Source organism: Sarcophilus harrisii, chromosome 4, assembly GCF_902635505.1.
Source record: "Sarcophilus harrisii chromosome 4, mSarHar1.11, whole genome shotgun sequence".
Taxonomy (NCBI): Eukaryota; Metazoa; Chordata; class Mammalia; order Dasyuromorphia; family Dasyuridae; genus Sarcophilus; species Sarcophilus harrisii.
The window spans coordinates 14,758,881-14,783,123 of NC_045429.1; the positions used below are offsets into that span (position 1 = coordinate 14,758,881).

At 39.4% G+C, this 24,243-nt stretch overlaps 1 protein-coding gene across 4 annotated transcripts in view; it reads right to left on the bottom strand.

The window, feature by feature from the left end:
• Positions 1-24,243, bottom strand: part of PATJ (PATJ crumbs cell polarity complex component) — a 329,924-nt gene that overhangs the window by 59,280 nt on the left and 246,401 nt on the right. For all 4 annotated transcript variants that reach the window (XM_031969002.1, XM_031969001.1, XM_031969004.1 and 1 more), the window contains exons 30-31: positions 18,315-18,387; positions 5,684-5,779 (exon numbers count right to left, since the gene is read on the bottom strand). In XM_031969002.1, coding sequence (XP_031824862.1) covers positions 5,684-5,779; positions 18,315-18,387 — 169 coding nt within the window. The remainder of the gene's footprint in view (positions 1-5,683; positions 5,780-18,314; positions 18,388-24,243) is intronic.

The following is a 24,243-nucleotide window of genomic DNA, read 5'->3' on the forward strand; positions in this document are numbered from 1 at the left end:
GGTAGGAACCACTTCCTAACACTGGCTCAGTGGACTGCTCCAAGAAAGAATGGGCTGCCCCTCCTTGGATCTTTTCAAGCAGATACTTTAGGACCATTTGGTAGGGATGTCACAGTGGTGTTTGGTGGTGGGCTAGACTAGATAGCCAATGAAGTCCCTTGAAACTCCCAAATGTTGTGATTTGTTGATGTTTTTGTCACTTATCCTTTGTCCTCAAAGAGACCCATGATATCAGGAAGGTGATATAATCACTTGCAATCGAATTGGGTTGAAGGGAGAATGGGCTTTGCAAAGTCACAGGCTCATTCTCTCCTCCAGAGCCATCTGATCCAGCAGCAAGACATAGATCAGGATGACTGGAGAATGCCTTGTTTGTGAATGGTGCTCATGGCCTTAAAGAGCTCTCAAAATACTAACGTGATAGATAAAAACGATAATTAAAATATATAAAGGACTGTTAAAAATTCCCAAAGAACACTGATCCTACCCTCAATGGAGAAATGTTTCCACAATGGATACACAGTCAAAAAGAGAAATTAGAGAATATATCAGTATATGTATACAACATAATAGTTTTGTGTTTTTGCTTAATTTTTTCTTCTTTGACTGTCTTTCTCCCTTATTTCCATAATAACCACTTTTCTTTCACACCAGAAAGAAAGCTGAGGTTTCATAGGACTAAGTTTATGCTCCTGAGAGACAGATGGGACTTAACAGTAAGAAGGAACCACAGTGGCCATGTAGGGCAGCCCATATACTAACATCATCTTATAATCACATGCTTAATGAATGGCCATCTAACATTTGCTTGAAGACTTCCAAGGCAGAGGTGGGGGTTGGAGTGGATAAAGGGAAAATCGATCACTTTTCAAGGTAGTTCTTAAGGACAGAAAGTAAGAAGGAAAAACACTTCTTTGGGGCAAAAATGCAGAGATTCAGCTACAGAAGCTACTCCCAACTTCCCTTGCAAAATTCCCTTGCAAAAATTCTGTGGAGATTTATTATCAATTAATATTTCTCTAGTCCTTAGGATACATCAGTCCTAAGCACTTGACAATTATTATCTCATTTGATCCCTCACAACAACCTTTGGAGATAAGCATTATTTTTATCCAAATTTTATAGATGAGGAAACTGAGGCAGACAGGTGAATTGACTTGACCAGGGTCATATAGGTAGGCAGCATCTGAGAAGATATTTGAACTCAGGTCTTTTTGGCTACAGACCTAATACTCTGTCTGGTGCACCACCCATCCACTCTCTAGATCTAAAGGAGTCTGATTGTCTTGTTCAGGCTGGTCCTTTTCTTCCTTCCTTTTCAATGAGGAACAGTAAGAATTTGGAAAAGGAGGCCAAATATCTTCCTTTAAAATTTCCCACATACAATATGGACTCAATAGGGCCTTGATTGTTTTTGTTGTTGTTGTTGTTTTTTTATTCCTAGGAAAAACTGAAATTTATCAATCTCAAGTGATTTTCTGAAATACTAGATATAAAGAAAATCAATTGTGAGACATGTTCTGTGTCTCCGTGCCAGAACTCAGCCTATTAACAAAACCTGTGTTCTAAAGAAGTCACCTAGAGAAATACACTGGTTTGTTCCTCTTGTTTCCTGATGCCAGAAGGGAATTTTTAGGATCTTGATTTTGACATGTGGGGGAAAGGAGGGGGAAAGAGAGGGTGGAGAGAGGTGCAGACATGCATCTATTTTTTAGCTTTGATCCTGGGGCAGAATGGGTCCCTACATGGCACCAGTCCTCCCCGGGTAGCTTGCTGATGGAGAGTAAATTAGAAAAAAAACTGGTTATGAGAACACAGCTCAAGATTTTGCAAGTAAAAACAGCAAGATCTTCCTCCTTAGAGTTTAGGTCTAAGAAAAGAGAAAATCAGTTGAGGCTTGAATGGCAGACATAATTATTCACACACTATATTTAAAACATAAGGGGGAACACTATGTATGCTCTTAGGGCCAATTTCTAATCAACTGTAACAGGCAGAGAGGTAAGAAATTAAGCCTGGATCAGAAATGATTAAGCTTAACTTCCGAAAAACCTTTGTTCAAATTAAGATAGCGCCACTGAAGCGATATTATCGAGGCAAATACAACCAGCAAAAAAGTAAACAGAAAAAATGATCAGATCTTCTCAGTGTTGTTAAAAAGGAAACAAGTGTGATTCTAATCTTCTTAGAAACACTCATCTGTTCTTAAGGACCAATAAAATACACACACACACACACACACACACACACACGTACAAACTGTGAGAAGAATAATTTTTCATTATCTAAGGCAAGATCATGAAACTCACAAATTCAACCAACTTCCAGGGGTTACCTATTGCCTTTAGAATAAAATATCTACACATCTGATTTTTTGTGAACCCCATCTGGGGTTTTCTTAGCAGAGATACTGGAGTGGTTTGCCATTTTCTTTTTCAATTTATTTTACAGGTGAGGGAACTGAGGTAAACAGGATGAAGTAAACTACCTGGGGTCACCCAAATAGTAAGTACTGAAGCAGGATACCCTGCACAGTATCCATTGTGCTACCTAACTACCATTATAGTGTGGAATATACAAGATTAAATATGTATTTTCCTGGCAAATGAGAAGTTCACCTCAGAACTAGCAGAGTCTTCCTGATTTTGGATCAGCACCAGCTAGGTGCACCAGAATAAAATCTATTTAGTTTCAGTTTTTCTGTCTAACCTCATTGGACAGCCTTTCCTTCTCTTTTACCCAACTCTGTGATCCAGCTAAATTGGCCTCTCTGTTTATGTTAAAGCTCCTGTCTCTGCAATTCCCCCAGAAGCCATTCCCTGTTATTCCTGCCTCACAGAATATTTCTCTTTTAAGATGCGACTCAAGCCCCCATTTTCTGCCTTGCTCCCAAGAGTGTGTATATGTGTATTTATAAATCTTATTTTATGCTGGATATATTTTTAAATATACTTCTTGTCTCTCCATTAAAATGTAAACTCTTTTCAGAATAAGAAGCTGCTTGATGCTTCACACTTTTATCTCCAATACTTAGCACAGTGCTTGGCACAAAGCAGAGAGTTAATTCAAGGTCAATTCTTGTTGACTGATTAACCGATTAGATGGGTAGTCCAGGGCTTTCTAGATCCTAAGCTAAAAAGAGTCAAAGATCTAAAATGGGAGCACATAATGATTCAGGTCATCATTTCCAAGAAGAGAAAACTGAGACCAAGGGTTTGACTTGAGGTGATGTGGGCAAGTATCAAGGACAGGATTTTCTGAGCAATTATTAAAAAAGGATTCATTGAAATCATGGACAGTATGGGTAGAATTCCAATTTATTGGACTTTAAGACATAATGAATTTTGTTTAAACAAGGGGGTTGCGTGGGAACAGCTTTGAAAAAAGGTGATTGGGGGGGTCCCCAAGATGAGAACCAAAGGGACTCTTTTCTGTAGAAAGGAAATTCTTTATTTTTCTCTTTGTATTCCTAAAGACTTCATGGATGCTGAGTGAAATGAGCAGAACCAGGAGATCATTATATACCTCAATAACGATACTGTATGAGGATGTATTCTAATGGAAGTGGATTTCTTTGACAAAGAGAAGATCTAACTTAGTTTCAATTGATCAAGGATGGACAGAAGCAGCTACACCCAAAGAAAGAACACTAAGAAATGAATGTAAACTGCTTGCATTTTTGTTCTTCTTCCCGGGTTATTTATACCTTCTAAATCCAATTCTCCCTGAACAACAAGAGAACTGTTTGGTTCTACACACATACATTGTATCCAAGATCTACTGTAACCTATTTAACATGTATAGGATTGCTTGCCATCTGGGGGAGGGGGTGGAGAGAGAGAGGGGAAAAATCAGAATAATATATATATGATTATAGAATTGATCCGTAGACACCAAGAAGGCTGTTCCTGGGGACCTCTGGCATTTTCTCCATATATGGCAGTGGGAATTTGGGAGGATCTGAGAACTTACAGAAACTTTATGGAGTGGAAGGGGCAGTAAAGATCACCTTGGGACTCAGGATTTTAAAAGGATGGTTAAGGAGGGGGCATGGCTTGGAAACTATTCTTTCCAGCAAGGCAAACTCTTTTTCCTCTGAATTTTCTATAGCTATTTCTGATGACTGGGGATAAGCAGAAAACAGTCAAACCCTTGCTCTATGGCAGTCGTTCACATACTTTGACACAGTTATTCCATCCTATTCCAAGTCTTCCAAGTATTCCAAAATGTTCAACATAAAGTTCCACTTTTTCAACCACCTTATTTTTGCCATGAACACAAAGACCATCACCTGGTTACCACCCAACATTGAGTGTCAACTAACTTAATAACCTTCCTTCCAGTAGAATGTAAGTATCTTGATGATAAAAATTATCTTCTTGCTGGTATCCTTGTTACACAGCATATAACACACAGAGCATCATGAATTGGAAGCACTTAGGTAATGCAGTGGATAGAGGCTTAGAGTCAGGAAGACTGATCTTTCAAGTTCAAATCTGTCCTCAGACCTAGCTATGGGACTCTGGAAAAAAAAAATCACTTAACCCTGTATACCTCAATCTGTCTCCTGTAAAATGAGCTGGAGAAAGAAATAACAGTTTATTATTGCAAAGGTAACCTCACATGGAGTCACAAAGAGTTGGACACACTGAAACAAATGAAAATTTACAAGGTCAAATTGTTAACTAATAGTGAGTTTGTATTCCACCAAACCCCACCAAGATTTTCATCTACTGAGTACTTAGAAAAACATTCTGTTTTGTATTTGTGGATTTTAAAAAAATCTGATTATACAACTTCACAATTATTGCTAAGAATTTTCTTTTCTTATTTGAACTATTGTTCTTTGAATTGTCAAGATCGTTTTGGATACACACACATACACACCTGAAGATAAATTTGCAGGAGAAAACAAGGCTAAATTAACAATGAATAAATTGGATCCATCTGCTAGGATGCTATTTGAAAAACTGATTTATGATGGGAGAGGAGAGGAGAGAAAAGGAACAGAGGAAACTTGTCAAGGATTTCAGTTCCCTATCCCTGACCATCCATCTTAAGCAGTAGATTAGACCAAAGACTTTTCTAATCAACCTACTTTAGGCTGTTTTGCATCTCCCAATCCCTACCACCAATCACATTAGTTACTCCTTTATCCCTTTCAGAGAATTTTGTAACCTGGATAAAAAGTCTTCATTGAGAGAAACAAACAAAAATCTATATTAGAAATGCAAAAAGGTTTGGAGGTTTAAATCTAAGGCAAATATGCTTATCACAGAGGATTGCACATACTTATTGAAGTCAATAATTCTGAATTAGACAAAACAGAAGTGGAGGACTATGGGTCTGAAATGCTGTATATGGTCAGATTTTTTGGAAACACTGATTAGTTGTGCTGAAGTATATTTCCCTCTTTTGTAATCTGCATTCTAATTTATAGATGGAATGGATGGGGATATGCTGGAAAATGTAAGATATATAAAAACAAAATATACCAACATAAGAATTAAAACTAATCAGAAAAATGGGAGTCAGAGGAAAATGGGATTTTGGAAGAAAAATAAGTTAACCTTTAGGTAATTCTTAAAGGCTACAAAATACTTGCCATATGTGATCTCATTTGAATGAGGATAAAGAAACGCATAATTTATTTGGAACCGAGACAGATTCCAGGAACACGTACCAATTGGATACGGTCACTTTCTGGTAATAATTGCTTTAGATCAACTTCAGTATTGGTTTCTTCTTCATTGCTTATGGCTTCTGGACCACTCTGATCCTGAGAGGAAAAGATAAAAAACAAGACTTCATTCAAAAAAAAGCACGCTTCACAAAAGGTTAAATCCATTAAAAATAATTCACTGAATTATAGAGTCCAATATATGCATACATATTTGTACAATTATCTTGCTGCGCAAGAAAAATCAAATCAAACCAGAAAAAAAAATGAGAAAGAAAATAAAATGCAAGCAAACCAACAAAAAAGTAAAACTCCTATGTTGTGATTCACACTCAGTTTCCACAGTCCTCTCTTTGGGTGTAGATGTCTCTTTTGATCACAAGACTATTGGAACTAGTCTAAATCATCTCACTATTGAAGAGAGCCACATCCATCAGAATTGATCATCGTATAATCTTGTTGCCATGTATAATGAGGTGATTATATTTTTAGAGTACCTTAAGATTCCCAGATGACTAAACCTGAGGCTGAGGAGCTATAATATTTGCTACAGTCACAAAGCTGGGAGCCCCGAATGATTATTTACAAAAAGTACATTAATAATATATTTGTACATTAACTTAAGGTTTGAGAGAGACACCTTAACACAGGCCCTTCCCCAGTCCTGATAGTGCTTCATAATGATATGAGGTCTCTATGATAACTGAGGTCTATCTAATTGTCTATCATCTACATATACTAAATACATATGTAAATATACAAAGATGAATATGTATTTATATACTTGAATACATATTCATATGTACGTAAATAAATATAGATGTTTCTTAGATATTCCCCAGCTTCTTACATTGTGGTTCAAGACCCTAACTGGGGTCTCATAACTGAATGCGGGGGGTCATGAAATTATGATTGTGTGATTTGCATACTTATTTTTATAACAGGAGTCACATAAAAATTTCTTGGGTGAAAAGAAATCACAAATGGAAAAAAGGTTAAGAAGTCGTGATATATTATATGTAAAGAGATAATAAATAAATATATACATGAATATATTTCTAAATATGTACATACATGTATACATATAAGAATATACACACATGCATGTATACACATAGTGTATTATTATTAGCAATATGTTCTACATATATTTGATCTTTGCAACAGTTCTGGAAGATAGTTACTAATTAAGGATGACAGAGATAAGGAGAACTCCCTAGGGTCAAAGAGTTAGTAAGTGCCTTAGGAAAACTCCAAGAACAGCATCACCTCATCCCAGGTTTTAAATTGTTACAGTCCATTCCCCACCCTGCCTAGCTTCCTTAGGATGCTGTTTCTAATACAATGAATCTTCCCTAAAACCTTTTGTAGAAGGTCATAGCTGCCATTAAATACATCTTGTAAGACTCAAATACAGCAAGCATCAGTCTATGGCATCTCTGGGTTTGCATTGCAATAGTAGTAGTAGTAGTAATAATAATAATAATAATGATAATAAATGTGCTTCACATTCAACATCTTTTTGAAGTTCATGGTTATCTAGTGAATCAGCTACTTCAGTAGTATTATCTCTAATTTACAGATTAAAAGAAAAAACAAGCAGAAGTTCAGAGAAGTTATCTATTTTCCACGTTCGGAAGAGCTGGCACTGAGTTGATGTGTTCTGCCTCTAAAATGTTCTGTCCAATGCAATCTCACAAGTGCAATGGCCTTCCTTCTCATCTACCTCTGGGTTTTCTTCAAATCCAGCTAAAATCTCATCTTCTACAAGAAGCCAAAAGGCTTAAGGTGGATTACGGAGGATTAACTCTATTGATTATTTCCAATTTAAGCCATGTAGATTTTGTTTGTAAATGTTGTCTCCCTATTAGACTGAACCCTTTTGAGTAGAAAATGGCTTTTGCCCTTCTTTGTATCAATGCTTATTACCTAACTCCTTCATCTCCACCCACCTCCTCCATTGGGTTCCTGCCAGTAGCTTTACTCCCCAAATCAAAAACCAGTTACTGCTTTTTGGAACTTCTCTAGATCCTTGGTTCTTCTGTATGGTGACCGCCTCTCCAACACCATAATCTCAAAGGAAATTCGATCATATTTTGCCTCACTCCATCCTCTATTGCTTCCATGCTAATCACTCTACAAACACGGGAGACACCCATCTTGAATCTCTCTAATTCTGGAACCATGGACCATTATAAAATCAATTCTGCTATTGTTTCAATATGAATGGAACATATTAGTCTACTGCACTTTGGCCCCACTCGCTAGCCTGAAGGCATTCTGGGTTGAAGTATCCCTTCCAAAATACTTTCCTTATGTAAGGCATTTTCCCTATTAGGATAGAAGCCCCTTGAGGGCAGAGACTGCTTTTGCTGTTGCCTTGGTTACTCCACACTAAGCACACAGTAGGTGCCTACTGCAGGTTTTTTTATTCATTCAGAAGAGAATTGGAACCATTAATGGCAGGCTACAAGATCCTTCCTCACCAAGCCACTCTCTTTGGTGATTTCCTCACAAGGAAATCAAAGTGGTGGAGCATTTAGTCTCATAGAAGAGATCTGGATAAGACCTATCATGTTAAGGTGATTCTAGACCCAGGTTTTAGAGAGTTAGTTGTTATGGTGAAAAGAACACTGGTCTTAAGAGGGAGAAACAGGAGAATTCATATCTACTTCAGATATTTATTAGCTATGGGTTCCCAGCAAGCCTCATAATCTTGGTCTCAGTTTCCTCTTTTGTAAAATAGGAATAATAATAGCTGATATCTCAGAGAATTTTTCTGAGGCGCAAATAAGATAACATAAGTAAAGGAGTTTTGTGAATCTTAATTATATGAAATAAGATAACATAAGTAAAGGAGTTTTGTGAATCAATTATATGAATGTTAATTGTTATTGTTATTATTTTACTTGAATCCTAGAAAGTACCAATTTAGTCAAATATCTTTGAATAGGTAAAAAAAATTGAGGTTCAATAAAGTCAAGAAACTTATAATCGCTAGTCCCACAGTTAATAAATGTCAAATGAAGGATCTGAACCCATGTCTCTCTGACACCAAATCCAGCTCTTTATCCATCTGCAAATCTAGCTATCTTTCTTCCTAAACATCTTATATTTGGGGAACACAATATAGGAATATTTCAGAAATGCATATTAAAGTATTTATAAAATTATCCTTGGGCATTCCAAAATTATGGAAAATATTTTTTCCAGCCAAAACATGGTGACAGAAAATCAAAACAAAAATAGGAGGCAAATTAATTATTTAAGATTCCAGAATCAGGTTTCAGGAGTTGATTTTATTTATTGGTTTATTTTTGACATATTCACTAGTTACATAAGAAAACCAGAGGAAGAAGATGGAGCAGTCTTAGGACACAGCAGCTAGAGCCTGGTGAGGATGAATTAATGCTGCCTGAGTTATGGAGAATGCCAATTTTCGTGACTGTTTGGTCTCCTTCCGGGAGAGCAAGATGTGCTTTTGTGAAGCTGTATATGGGTTTTAAGGTCATCTGTCAGCTTGTACCCATTAGCAATGGCGGAACGAAGCTCAAGGTTGATTCATTACCAAAGAGACTTGGAGAACCCATCCCACCTCTGTACTTTGAGAATTCTCAGCCCAATGTCTTGTAGGTTCTTATTAAATTGACCATGGGCCGGTCATTCCTCTGGGTGTCATAGATGCCTGACCTGCAGACTGGAAAGAGTAACGCGAGCACTCTCTGACTCAGTGTTGTCAAGGAAGGTTTTTAAAGGGTTATGGAAATAGAAGCTGCTCTTTGGGGAGGGAAGAATCACCCAGAAACAAACATATTGGTGGTCTGGCCAATTTCATCCATTTCCTTCCTTTTTAAAGAGCGAGAAGAGTCTGGGAAAATACCCAGCTGCTTCATTTTCTAATTACCTTGAGAGTTTATTACATAAACCAAGTGAAAGATCGCTCTAGCCACACATCCTTCACATTCGGGATTTGTCCTTTTTCATTTAGCTTGGGCTCTTTATTGCACACTCTTCCCCATGCCCTCCATCCAATGTCCCGTCTCTCTTCAAGTAACCCCCATGATTTATTATTCCCATTGTCAGCCTAAATTCCCAGACATTTCTCTTGGCAGAGCCATGTTTATGATACGTGACAAATCTCATTACCTTCCCCCTCTCCCTCCCTCCATTTATTTATTTATAAGGCCATGGAACATTCTGGAAAGGCTCTGCACAATGGAAGGTAAAATGGAAATTATGCAAATAGCCCCTTCTCTTCTTCTCCCAGACCTGCTCCATCTCGTTAAATATTCACATGCAAAAAAAAAAAAAAAAAAAAAAAGAAAGAAAACCAACCTTCCTCACAGAGGAAGAATTAGAAAACAAAAAGGACTCATATTGAAATTGGGTCTTACAGAGATAAAATCAATTAGTCAACAAACATTTATTAAGCCCCTACTATATACCAGGCACATAAATGGCTCAAGAATGGAAAGCTAGACACTCACTAAAGGTGGGGTCCTGGGAGAGTGACTTCATCTCTGTTTGCCTTAATACAATGGAGAAGAAAATGGCAAAACACCCCAGTATTTTTGCCAAGAAAACCACATATAGGGTGGCAAAAAGTTACACCTTGTGCTAAGCCCTGGGGATAGGTACAAAGAAAGGCAGAAAAAAAGTGTCTGCCCTCACAGAGCTTACAGTCTAATGGGGGAGAAAACATGGAAATGGCCATGGAAAAACAAGCTATAGGCAGGGTAAGTACGAGATAATCAGTGGAGAGGAGCTAAATCAATGGATAAGGAAATGTAGAAGATAGGATTTTCCTCAGAAGCTGTCTTACAGAGGGCTGGGGGCTGAGGGCTTACAAGATCAACGGACATGCTTAAGGTCACACGGTGAGCTTAAAATCTATGACTGTGTGGTCCTATGATCTAAATTAGTTTTATGATGCATAATAATAGAGTCCATAAATTTATCTCCTGAGACCACAGTCCACAAATTCCTTTATGTTACAGCTAAAAGACTACCTTCCATGAGAAGTTGTTCTTAATCCCTTTAAATTGCACTGCCCTTTCTGTGTCCAATCTCTCCTCTACCTAACTTGTTTCGCCATAGAAACTTGCATGTTGTCTCCTGATACATTGTAAGCGAGGGCTCACTTTCGCCATTTTTTGTGTCCCCAGGCCTGCGGACAACAGTAAGTGTGTAACAGATGGTGATTATCTGAATAAATCAGCTTCTTCCCTTATAAAATGAAAGAACCGGACTACAGTGGCTCTCAGAGTCCCTTCTGCTCTAAATCTGGGATCACAAGATTTTATGCTATATAATGCATAGGTGACTGAGGTTCCTTAATGTTCTTAAGACTCAGTTTGCTCATGTGCTCAAGCTCCTATGACTGATACTTTCCCCAATATATTATATCTGTGCTTCCAAGTGCCTGGGTTCCTTGGTTACCATCCATGGGGTACTGTGTTTGAATTCTCCAGGGTTGCAGCTGGTGAATAATAAGCAATTATTAGTATACTGAAGTAATAGTAATTAAAGAAGCCAAACTTCAATGGGTATTCCCTACAACAATGATGAAGAAAATTTTATATATATATATCCATTCTCTGGGGCAATTGGGGTTAAGTGACTTGCCCAGGGTCACACAGCTAAAAAATGTTAAGTAGATGAGGCCAGATTTGAACTCAGGTCCTCCTGACTTCAGGGCTTAGTGCACTATCCACTGCACCATCTAGTGATCCTGAAAAAAATTCTTTTAAAAAATAACAAAAGACAGAAATAGTAAATAGCAATTTCTATGGTACTTTAAGATTTGCCCAATACTTTATTTATATTACCTCTGCAAAAAGCCCTTTGAGTTACGTGTTAGTGAGTATTTTTCACAAATTAGGAAACAATGATTCAGAAAAGTTAAGGGACTAAAAAACAACAGTTAATTTCTGAAAAACAACTTAGCCTGCTCTGTTTTTCCTCCTTCATTCCAGGCCCTTCCCTTGGAGGGAATGTTCAAGAGGAACATCCTACTGGACCAGCCATATGGTATGTGCGTCCAAAGTGTATCACAGTCCACAAAACAGGTTTTTCTCATGTGAATGGTTAGGCTGAATCAGACTGTTGAATGATTGTGGATCTCTTTGAGGAGGCTATAGCCCCTTCCAGGGCTCGGTGCCGTCAGCACAATGTCATTGCCAATGGCATCTGGTGGAACTCAACATTATTAGGGAATTCCATTTTTATATGGACTAGAACAATGATAGCTTCCTGTTTTATGCTTCACTTCCTATTTCTAATTGACTAAACAATTATGTTGGCTATCATCTTTTATTTTACTTTATTTTTCTATTTTTTTCTGAGGCAATTGGAGTTAAGTGACTTGCCCATGGTCACACAGCTAGGAAGTATTAAGTGTCTGAGGCTGGATTTGAACTCAGGTCTTCCTGACTTCCGGGCCAGCGCTCTATCCACTGTGCCATCTAGCTGCCTCTGGTTATCATCTTTTAAAGGAATCACATTGGAATGAATTGATCAAATATAAAAAAGATTTTTAAAATCTTAAAGTGCTATAAATATTTGCTATTATAATTATAGATGTGATAATAACTAAAATGTGACATAAAAGCTAATATTTATGTATAACAGAACTGCAAGGCAGGTAACATCCCCTTTTATAGAAGAATAAACCAAAGTAGAGGGAAGTTTCACATAGGCATTAAGTGTCATGGAAGAAGAGAAGGAAGAAAAGTAGTAAAAGGAAAAGGAAGAAGAAGAGGAGGAAGAGAAAGAGAAGAAAGAGAAGGAACAAGAGGAGGAACAGGATAAGGAGGATAAGAAGGAAGAGGAAGAGGAGGAGGAAGAGAAGGAAGAGAAAGGGGAGGAGAAGGAAGAGGAGGAGGAGGAGGAAGAAGAAAAGGAGAAGGAAGAGGAGGAGGAGGAGGAAGAGAAAGAGAAGAAAGAGCAGGAACAAGAGGAACAATAGGATAAGGAGGAGAATAGGAAGAAGGAAGAGGAAGAGGAGCAGGAAGAAAGGGAGGAGGAGGAAGAAAAGCACAGGATGCAAACCCAGGTTTCTTAGCTCCATTGCCTCCCTATGCCATCTCTACAGCACAATGCACACTGGCTAACCTTCCCAACTTCCATGAAGAGAAAAGACAGACAGCTAACAAAAGCCAGGACCTGAGCAGGTAGGGCAGACTGTCTCCCAGTCTCAACAATTCAATAAACAGTTTAATTCAATTCAACAAGCATTGGACGTACCCAGTATCAAGCTGGGGAATAATGAGAAATGAAGTTAGAGGAGGGCCCTGGGGGTTGTGGGGAGCTCATGGAGAATGTTAATGTGGAACTGAGGATTTAGATTTAATCTGAAATCCATTAGGGAACCACTGGAAGTTTGATTGAGGTGGGGGGGGGGGGGGGGGGGAAGGAGGAGAGGAGACTGAGCTAATAAGAACATGCAGAAAGGAGAGAGTTAGTTGCAAGGAAAGGAACAGTGAGTCTGGGAAAGAGAGTAAGGGGAGGGGGAGTGTGTGGTTATTTCCAGCTCTGCTGCTGAGACCAACTCAACTTTAGACAAATGAGCTAACATCTCTGGGCCTCAGTTTCCTAAACTTTGTTGTAGTCAAGTCAACAAGCATTTATTAAGCACTTCCTGGATGCAGGCTACTATGCTATGTACTGGGGACACAAAGAAATGTGCCCCTGTGCTCAAGAAGCGCACAGTCTAATGGATGAGACAACACAGAAACGGTTACATACGGACAATATAAATAAGAAGTAATCAACAGGAGGAAGGTGCTCTTGGATAAGATGGAATTTTAACTGGGAGTTCAGGGAGTATGTAAGAGATGCTCTGTGGGAATAGGAGCTCCTTGAGGCCCCGGAGCTGTCCGGCATTTCTTTGTGCACTACTTGGCAACAAGTGACGTCACCCAGAGAGTAAATGGAGGAGCTGACATCTGAAGGGGGCTCATTATTCTTACATCTCCCACTGCCGTCATTATTTGGTTCTTACAGCTCCTCATTCTCACACCCATGACCTTCCATTATTTATTTGATATTCCTATATTCACATATGAATGACCTCTCCCTCTCACTAGGGCTGGGGTCCATGAACTTTAAAAAACCAACAAAAACATTTTGATAAATCTATTTTACTGTAACTGTTTTCCTTTGTGATTCTGCATATTTTATTTTACTAATTTAAAAACATGATTCAAGGAAAGGGACGGTAGATGTCACCAGATCATCAAAGGGGCTACACCAGGGATCCATATCCCTAGGATGTAAACTCCTTGCAAAGAGGATAATTGTACAGAGTAGGAACTTAATATGACACCTGTTGGTACTGCTCGATTCTTTCCGCTCAATCTAAGGGGCTAAAAATACAGCTTGGCTGCAGGCTCAAAGAATAGGGGAGAAACTTATAAGAAGCATCCCATACATATTCTTTTATGCAAAACAAGTATTACAAGATTTATGTTATTTATTTGTTTTAGAGTTCAGAATATCTGACAGGTGAATTTAAGTCAAACTGTAGAAATCTAAGGGTTGAAAGGGGCCTTGAAAATGTAATTCACTCTTTCTTAACTTGACGCCAAAGGGGAAAAAAGAATCTGTCTCTAAAAATGATTTTGGTAATTTTCATGCATCAGAAAATGAAAAGTGTGTAATACTGTTTCCTTTTTTTTCCCTCAGGGGCCAAGAAACTCAGCAATGACTTTGTGGACCAACAATCGTGGTTGTCTGGTAAGATCTGGTTCCTCTGCTTCCTTTAGATGGCCTATATGCGCTGCTTTTGTCCCAAAATCTCCATCCCATTTGGGCTGAGGCTTAATGTAGAAGTGCCTTCAAATCTTTTTAGAAGAAATGGGAAAAAAAAGTGGGGGGAGAGAGGAGAAAATCTCTGTTCCAACCATAACATGAACCAGATAGGAAAAGCCCATGTTGAAAATAAACAAAGGAAGCAGCAAGTATGCGCCATATTAAAAATAGAGAAAGCAGGAGGTATATTAAATTAAGAGGTGGATATATGACAGTTCTCATGTTAACTCACTCTCATTAGAAAATAAACAGGAATTTTTGGCATGGAGGATGGGAAGAGGAGGTGGTGTAAACAGGAAGTGTTTAATAAATGCTTATTAATTAATGACAGTGATCTCCCTGATGAGGAGGCAATATGGTACAGTTGAAAAACTTCTCTAATTTAGAAATAGAGAAGTGGTATTTAAACTTTGGATTTAGACACTGGAGAAGTGACTTCTCCCTTGGTTTCTTCATTGGTGAAATGAGGAAGATTGATCAGACTGGATGGGTTCTGTGCTTCCCTGCCAATATTGTATTGATTCTCTGATCTAAACCCATGTGTAGACAGGAATAGCAGAATCAATTCTGCCCTTGAAGTCTACCAAGGGACTCTGGATATCGGCTCTGTGGAGATTACTCGTTTGATGTCAGCTAAGGCGGGTCACCTTCGCGTTGTAGCAACAGTAAAATGAGAGGTTGAGACGGATAAGCTGATTGCGAATGGATCCATGATCCTTGTCCCTCGTGTGTGCCGTTAGTCTAACCTTTGAAATGTGAATCCAAGAGGAGAAGCATGAAACCCTCATCAGTTCTTGTCCTAATGGAGAGTAGCAGATAGCCAGAAGCTAGAATGAGCCACAGTGTAGGGGAGAGAGAGCAGGGAGCTGAGGGACCGGAAGGCCTGGGTGCAAATCTACCCTCAAAAACTTACAAACTAGGTGTTCCTGAGCAAATCACTCAACTGATGTTTGCCTCAGTTTCCTGCAAAATGGGGATAATAATAATAGCTCCTTTCTGCCAAGGTTGTTGAAGAGTAAGTGAGATAATCATCACAAAGTGCTGAGTACAAGCCCTGGCAATGCTGCTGCTGCTGTTACTATTACCACTACCACTAAGACTACTAGTATCTACTGCTACTAGTACCTACTTCTACTACTGATGCTGCTGCTACTACCACCACTACCACTAAGACTACTAGTACCTATTACTGCTGTTACTACTGCTATCACTACTACTACCTACTATTACTACTACCACTACCACTAAGACTACTAATACCTATTACTACCACTACTAGTATCTACTAGTACTACTACCACTAAGACTACTTAATACCTACTACTACTACCTACTACTACTACCACTACTAGTATCTACTACTACTACCACTAAGATTACTTAGTACCTACTACTACTACTACTCCCTACTACTACTCCCACCACTACTAGTATCTGCTACTACTACCACTAAGACTACTAGTACCTACTACTATTACTACTCCTACTACTACTACTACTACTACTACTACTACCACTAAGACTATTAGTACCTATTACTGCTGCTACTAATGCTACCATTATACTACTACTACCACTAAGACTACTAGTACCTATTATTGCTATTACTACTGCTACCAGTACTACTACTACTAACACTACCACTAAGACCATTAGTACCTATTACTGCTGTTACAACTGCTACTACTACCACCACTACCACTAAGATTACTAGTACCTATTACTGCTGTTACTACTGCTACCACTACCACTACTATTACTACTACTACTACCACCACTAAGACTACTAGTACCTATTACTGCTGTTACTACTGTTACCACCACCACTACTACTACTACAACTACCTACTACCACCACTATTAGTATCTACTACTACCACTAAGAGTACTAGTACCTACTACTACTGCCTACTACTATCACTACTAGTATCTACTACTATTACCACTAAGACTACTAGTACCTACTACTACTGCTGCTACTACTGCTACTACCACTACCACTATTACTAGTACCTTCTACTACTACCAATACCATTATTACTACTAGTACCTCCTTCTCCTCCTTCTACTACTACCATCACCACTTCTACACTTGCTGCTGCTACTAGCCTCAGAAAGGTCCAATGGGGCAAAGAGAAATCAAAGTGTGGAGAAAAATTAGCATGAGATCAATGAATACAAACTAAGGTTACTTAAGAGCAATAAATTTAGGACAAGAGATATAGGGACCTCATAGGTTATTTGGTCATAGGACTGAAAGAAATGAATGAATGAATGAATAAATGAACGAATGAATGAATGAATGAACGAATGAATGCCTCTCCCCAGGAGGACAAAGCTAGCATTATACAAATGAAGATAACTAAAACCAGCTGGCTTAGTGGGGAATATTTGGTGGGGAGCAGATGCAGCTTTGTTTTGGAATATATGCATGTAAAAATAAAAAGGAAGGGCTTGCCAGGTAAAAAGCTTAAAAAAAAAAAAAAAAGCCACCTAACAACAAAGCTGTAATTTCCCTTACTTATGGGTTTCATTCACCAAAAAGTGCAGGAGCAGAGGACTGTCAGAAACTGCCCAAATTTTCCTACTTTTGTCGGGTCTCTCTTTGACACAACCTTTGCTTTTGCACCCAACACACAGTATCTTTATTGACCCAAAGTCTGTCATCGCTAAAACATAGACTAGAAAATTTCATGGAGTTAAAAGCCCCACCCCAATGGCAAGGATGAAATTTCTGGGTAAAATTTGTAGGTGGCCCAAATGGGCCCCAGCCTAGACAGGGCACAAAAGGCAAAATATTGACCTAAGACAGTCTATAAATACAAGAGAAGAATTTGGTCTTCTCAAAATATTTTGGGATTATCAGGTTCTCTCTGGAGAGGAGGAGCAGACATGTTTGTATATAAACAGTCCCTCTGAGTAAATGGAGTTCATGTTGGTCCTGCAGGATTTCAATTCCTCTAGTAATTAAGTGTTGAAAAGCCCTTGCTCCTAGTGTCATGTCACATGTGTCAAAGGATTCCAAAAGTATTGAGTGAAAGGTGTAACGTATTAGAAAGGAACCTTTCCCTTCTGAAAAAAGAAACTGTTAAATCTTAACACAAGGTATGAGGTAAGAGATGGGAATCTATAAACTTTTAGCAAAAAATGCTGTGATCTTGTACTCCTTTTATGCATCTGACCATGTCATTCTCCGATTCAATAAACTCTAGTAGTTCCCTACGGGCTCAAGGAGAAAAAAGTCCTTTTAAAACAACATCCATCTCTTTGTGATCTTTCCTATTACAATTCAGGCTTCTTTTAAGCAAAGATTGTTTCATTCTTATATCCTTTTATCTTGGCACGTTGCCATTGGTACAGTGGCACAAGATGGGGGCTTGATAAATGCTTGTTAATTGTTGTAAATTATATTCATGTAGCACTCTATGAAGGTACATGCTTTATAAAACATGCACAAACCCAGAAAATTTAAAAAAGGATGAAATAAAGATGAAACAATATTTGGACTAGATCTGTGATATCCATGGAAGGAGGAGTTGTTTGAACCCTGCTTTTGTCACTTGCAGGGACTCTGGGTTGGTCATTTTGCTTCTTTTGGCCTCAGTTTCCTTATCTGTAAAATGAGAAGTCCTGACTAAGGGGCCATCTAAGGGTTTCTCTGGTTGTAAATTTCTGATCCTGTCAAATGTTGCATAATGAGGAGAAAAAAGAGGTTGATTCAAAGCTGGACTGAAATTTCCAGTTTGTTCTTTAATTTCTATTTTCGAAATGATCATCAAAATGATCACCCAGTGATCTAAAAGTGGATCAAGAATGACCTTACCTCAATAGAAGACTGAGAGCTGACTGGGAAAGGAAAAGGTGTAACAGCCATCTGATTGACTGCATCTTCATTTCTGTAAAGTATTAAAAACAAAAAGGCAAAATCAGTATATTATGTATGAAATGGGAAGTTGCTGGTATAAATCACAATCACAGTTTGTAGTACACAGGACTATAGGGATATTTTATATATGTATAAGTGTATATATGTATATTTCTCTATATATAAATATATAATAAGCATATGTATATGTGTATATACATTTGTACTGTATACAATTTATGTGTGTGTATACATATATATATATATACATATATATATGTGTATATATATATATATATATACAGAAAGATATAGATATATCCAAGCACGCACATCAGTTAATATAAACAGATATGTATGGACATACAGGAAATTTCACGTTATCATTGAGACAGTGACATGATGAAAGATGGGGTTAGCCCATTCTTGCTGGGTAAGGCAAATCCAACCTAGACCTGAAACCAAAAAATATCACCCTTCCCATACCATCCCATCCTCATTCAGACTTCCATCCAGCTTTGGCTTAAAGACCTCTAGACGGGAGCAGGAAAGAGCATTGATGAGGACTGACCAGAGGTAGGGGACATGGTGGACTTCTCAGGCTACAACCCATCCTCAATGGCATATCGAGTCAAGGACAGCCGGCTTGTCTAAGAGTCACCTGGTGACTTTTCAGGCAGCTCATTTGACTCTCAGTTGCTTCATCTTATCATTTTTACCACCAGCTCACTTCCATCTCTCCCGAAATCTCCATTCACACTGAATGGCCTTTCTTACTCCATTAATTCATCTGCCTTGGATTGTCTGTGATGTTTCTCACGTCTAGGCAACAGTTTATCACTCCCTACTTCACCAACTACAGCTGCCTCCTCCCACTACTGGATAAAACACAAATCCTGCCCCTTACCCCCAGACATCCTTTCCAACCTTGAGCCACATTTATTTCTGTGTGGACTCTAAGTTCAATCCTGACTGTGTGACTCGTACAAGGATGGTCCTCCAAGCCTGGATGCCCTCCTCCATCACTTCTGCCTCTCAGAACCCCTAGTTTCCTCCAAGATTCAACGTGAGGCTCTTCCTGACTGTAGTACCTCATTCTCCCCATGGAATGGTTCCATTTTTGATACGTGTATCCAATACACACTTATGTACCCACCAGACATACACATGAAGTAACATATTAGAACACATTTGTCTACCCAACAGAATGTAAATTACTTGAGGACAGAATTACTTCCCCTTTGTCCCGATGCCAGTGTATAGTGTGGCAGCTGGTACACAGTAGGTGTTCAACAGAATCATAAATACAGAGTCCTTCTCATTCCCTAAGGAAGAGGAAAAGTTGCCCAACTAGGGTGACTTAGGTAAGAAACATCAGGGATGGGATTTGAACCCAGGATTTGAGTCTACAGTCAGTATTCTTGCGATTTTGCAACACTGCCCTAAACACTTGTTAATTGATGGATAACATGATCATTTTATAAATGCATTAATGCCTCTCTTCTACCACACTCCTTTTCTAATGCTTCATTTAATCCGTCAACAAGCATTAATTAGGCACCTATTACACGCCAGGTGCTACATATGGTGACATGCAGGCAATCCTGATGGGATGCCAGCAGAATGCAAAGTAGAGCAGGTCCTGTTGAGTCAGAAAGGCTTGAAATTGAGTCCCAGTGATGAATTAACTGTACGTCCATCATCCAAGCACTAACCCAGCTAAGGCGGGTTTATTCATCACCACGTAGGCGGGAAGGGAACCCATTTTTCAGCCATAGCAGCACTTTAAAACAATGTACTACAATGATGTACTATGCTAGAGCAGACTGTGATACGCATTGGCAAAGGGAAAAAAAAAACACAGACTGACAAAACCATGCTTGTTTGAAGGAGCAAGGATCAGCTCATTTAGCCCCGTTGGGAAAAATGATTGGAGTGGGGGCTTGTAACCCATGAGTTCCCACTGAACTCTTGGGAGTCACTCTGGCAGGAAGAGAGCGAGAAGGAGCTGCTGAGCTGGCTGTTTGGCCCCTCCTGGCTCATCCACATTCCCTGCACTTCCACAGCAGGGGATGATGGGATTGGGAGGTGCTTGATAAATCCTGGGTGTGGGAGCACATCTGCAGGACAGGTGATTGATGGGGAAGGCCACAGTGCAGACAGTTAGTACCGTGAAGGGTGGCTTCCTTCTACCTTTCCTGCATCCCCAGCTACAGAACAACAGATGGGGCTGAAACCTGCTTAGCCGGATGAGGCGCACACTGGCTGCAGGAACTTGCTGGCTGCCAGTTGGGTGGAAATTTTCTGGGGCAATCACCCCTCCTGGGGTGCTCGTTTGAAACACGTGATGGGAACGATTACCTTGAAGCTCATGAGAGATGTTGTATGGACTCCAGCTCTTCTACAAAGAAACCAGTCCAACTCGCATGCCAGGGACAAGGGCCTGGCCAGGTCTAACCACGGGGAAACACGGGGATACTTGAAAGGACCAAGTGAGTTCATACATCACCCCAGATAGCGAGTAAACAGACAATATCAGCTGGCCAGGCTGGATTCTTCTGCTTGTTGCCCATGCCCTTTAAATATGACATCACCCAACCCCTTTGTCCTCATGCCTCAGGGCTCCCCCTCATTAACCCTTTGCCATTGGCTGGGCTCTGATTGGATAATAAAGAGGCCTTGTGTATTTCCACTTACAAACTGACACTTGTGTTAATGCTTTATCCAGAATCCCCTTCCTTTAGGCTCCCGGTACTATTCCCCCTTTTAGATACAGCTCCAATCGTAGCATCCTTTATGCCTCCTTTTCTGTCTGCCTACCAAAATTACCCCCACACAAGCATCCATGGTCTTAATTGAATCACTTCAGCCTCACAGTTTTCATTTTTTTCTGGCTTGCATTTTATTCATGATAATATTAATAATAATTAACATTTATGGCAGCACATTAAGGTTTATAAGATGTTTTACATCTCTAATTGAATCACCACAAAAACTCTATAAGATACGGAAGATTATTTTCTCTGTTTTACAGAAGAGAAAATTGAGGTTGAGAGACATCAAGTGACTTGGTCAGGGCCAAAGGATTTAGGGCATAGTGTGAACTCAGGTGGGACATTTCTCTACCTATATTTATGTCATTTGATTTCCATATAGCTCTCTCTACCTTCCCATCCCCAAAGACCCATCTCTTAGAACAAAGAATAAAAAATACACCAAGATATAATAGAATTTCACTAAAAGCATTTTAATCTAAAATTTTCCCCCCAAATGACTTAGTTTCCTTTTGATCATTTTTTCTACATAGTTTGTTTCCTAAGCTAGACACAAGGATTCCAAAGTCTTTATCAGGATTCTGTGACTTTTGGCTCAGGCAAATACAAGGGAAAACCGAGAAGACGTTGTCAAGGATGAGTTGTCATTGCCTGAGTGACCCAGCACTTTTACTGCTTGGTGGAGATTGTGACTAAAGATATCCATCATCTTTGACCACTAAAGAATAAGAGCCCTGGGAGGGACCCACAAAACAGTACCAGTGGTTTATAGTTGGAAGGAATCCAAGAGGTCATCATTTCAACCACTGCCTAAATAAACTTTGCTCCTCTCACATCCTCAACCAACAGCCATCTTGTTTGTCCTAAGATGAAAACCACTTTTGAGAATAAGTCATTACCATAAAACTCACTGCCTACTAGACATTTTAAATTGTATGTCCTTTGGTGTCTCAATCTCAATATTTTCAAAAGAGAATTCATTATCTTTTCCTTTAAATTCATCTCTCTTCCGAATTTTCCTTTTGCTTCTGAGAGCTCTACCATTCTTCCTGGCATCCCAGGTCATAACCTTGATATGAACTTTGACTCCTCAATCTCCTTCACTCACCTTCCCATATCTAAATTTGGTCATTTTTCCTTTTCCGGTGTTAATAGTAAATAACCCACAAGATATTAGCAATCCATTCATAAAAAGAATCTTTAATGATTGAAACCTGAGGGGTAGAACCCAATAGTGGATGGGGAACACATGATGATAATTGACATTTATTTGTGAAGTGTTTGAAAGATGCTACCTCAAGGCAGCCCCAAAGAAGTCGGGAGGTAAGGCACTCAAGGCATTAATATACCCATTTCTTGAGGACACAGGGCCCAGGGCTGTTATGATTTGTTTAAAAGGTTACCAGAAAGTAAGTAGCCAAGCTGAGAGTACAACCCAGGTCTCTAGTCCAAAATCTCCTTTATATCCCACTGGGTCTCCTCATTATCTGCCCACAATTGACCAGCTAGAGTTAATGAACTCCCATGCCATCCCTCTATTCAATCTAGCAGCTGCTGATCACAATTCTGTAGTATTTAAACCAAATCAAGTAAAAGAAGAAAAAAAAAACCCACCTAAGAAGGAAGCTTGTAGTCAAGAAGAAGAACATATATAATTCAAAGGGGCCAGGACAAGTCCATTTTTGTCCCCACTCTGCTCACATTTGAGCCATTAGATTGGAATCTACTTAAGGGTAGGGACTGCCTTTTGCCTCTTTTTGTCTCCCCTGTGCTTAACAGTTTGGCAAGTAGTGGGTGTTTAATAAATACTTATTGATTGAAACCATGTCTCTGCTCTCAAACATTCTCCCCTGTCCACCCATGTAACTCCCTTTTTTGTTGCTTAGAATTTAAGTTCATTGAGGGTGTGGCCTGAGGGCTTAGTTCAGTATCCAGCAAGTGCCTAATCAATGCTTCTTCATTCTTTCACTGCAAGGCAGCTCCTTCCAGCCACCCCCAAACAAACAATAGGGTGGGCTCAGAGAGGACAGTCAATGGGCCACAGATTATTTGATGGTGATAAAGCAGATGGCCTTCCACTCTGTGCTAGGATGATTATTTTTTAAAAACCTGGCCACAAATAGATCTTAATGGGGACATTATGGGGAAGGGAACGAGTGGCCCTGAACTGTCCTGACACAACTCAATGATTTCTGCAAGATCAGGAAGGTCTGTAACATCCTTTAAAACCCATATTAAATTTGGTTTTGCTTCCTGTAATAAAAACCTCTGATGATTCCCAGTGGATCGGGTAGAACTGCTCAAAAAGCCACAGTTTAGATCCATCTGCCACCTCCTTGACGGCTCTCACACACCTCGTTCTGGCAGAGGGGGAGACTGGCGGGGCACCATACTTCAAATTGACGGGAACAGGCAGTACCGATAAAAAAAGAAAACAAAACAATGCCAGACCCAACAACTCCTCGTTGACACAGACCTATATTGGGGAATACAAAGGAGAAATGGCGACCTTCAACTCTATCAGCATCATGAGCAAGATCGCTTTCCGGGAGGGTGATCAATCATTCCTCAAGAAGGAGTTAAAAGCTTGCTGGGCTCTGGGCAAAGTGTGGGGGAAACAAAGGAAGGCAGAATAGCCTTTGCCCTCAAGGTGATTATCTTCAAATGGACCAGGTCCACCCAGGGACAAGGGGAAGCCCTTCTACAGGAAGACAAGAGATGGGGGTCGGGAGGAAAAGACCCCAGGAACGGGGGAAAGACATACTCTTGAGCTTGAGAGTCAACACTCAAACCCAAGTGTCCAGACGCCATCTAGATAGTGTAGTGGAGACACTTATGCGGCTTGAGTCAGGAAAACCCAAGTTCAAATCTAGGTTCAGACTGGCTATGTGACTCTGGCCAAGTCCCTTTAACTGTTTGCCTGAGATTAATCATTGATTTAAAAACTGGTCAATGGCCTGTAAGTTCTAAATTGATACAACACAACTGATAAAATATGAAAAGGAAGCTGTGGATAATTCACCAATAAAAACAGAGAGGAGTCCAAGGTGCCAAGGTTCAAGGGAAAGAGTCTATTTTTCATTCTTACAACTCTTGATATGCTCTGAGATAAG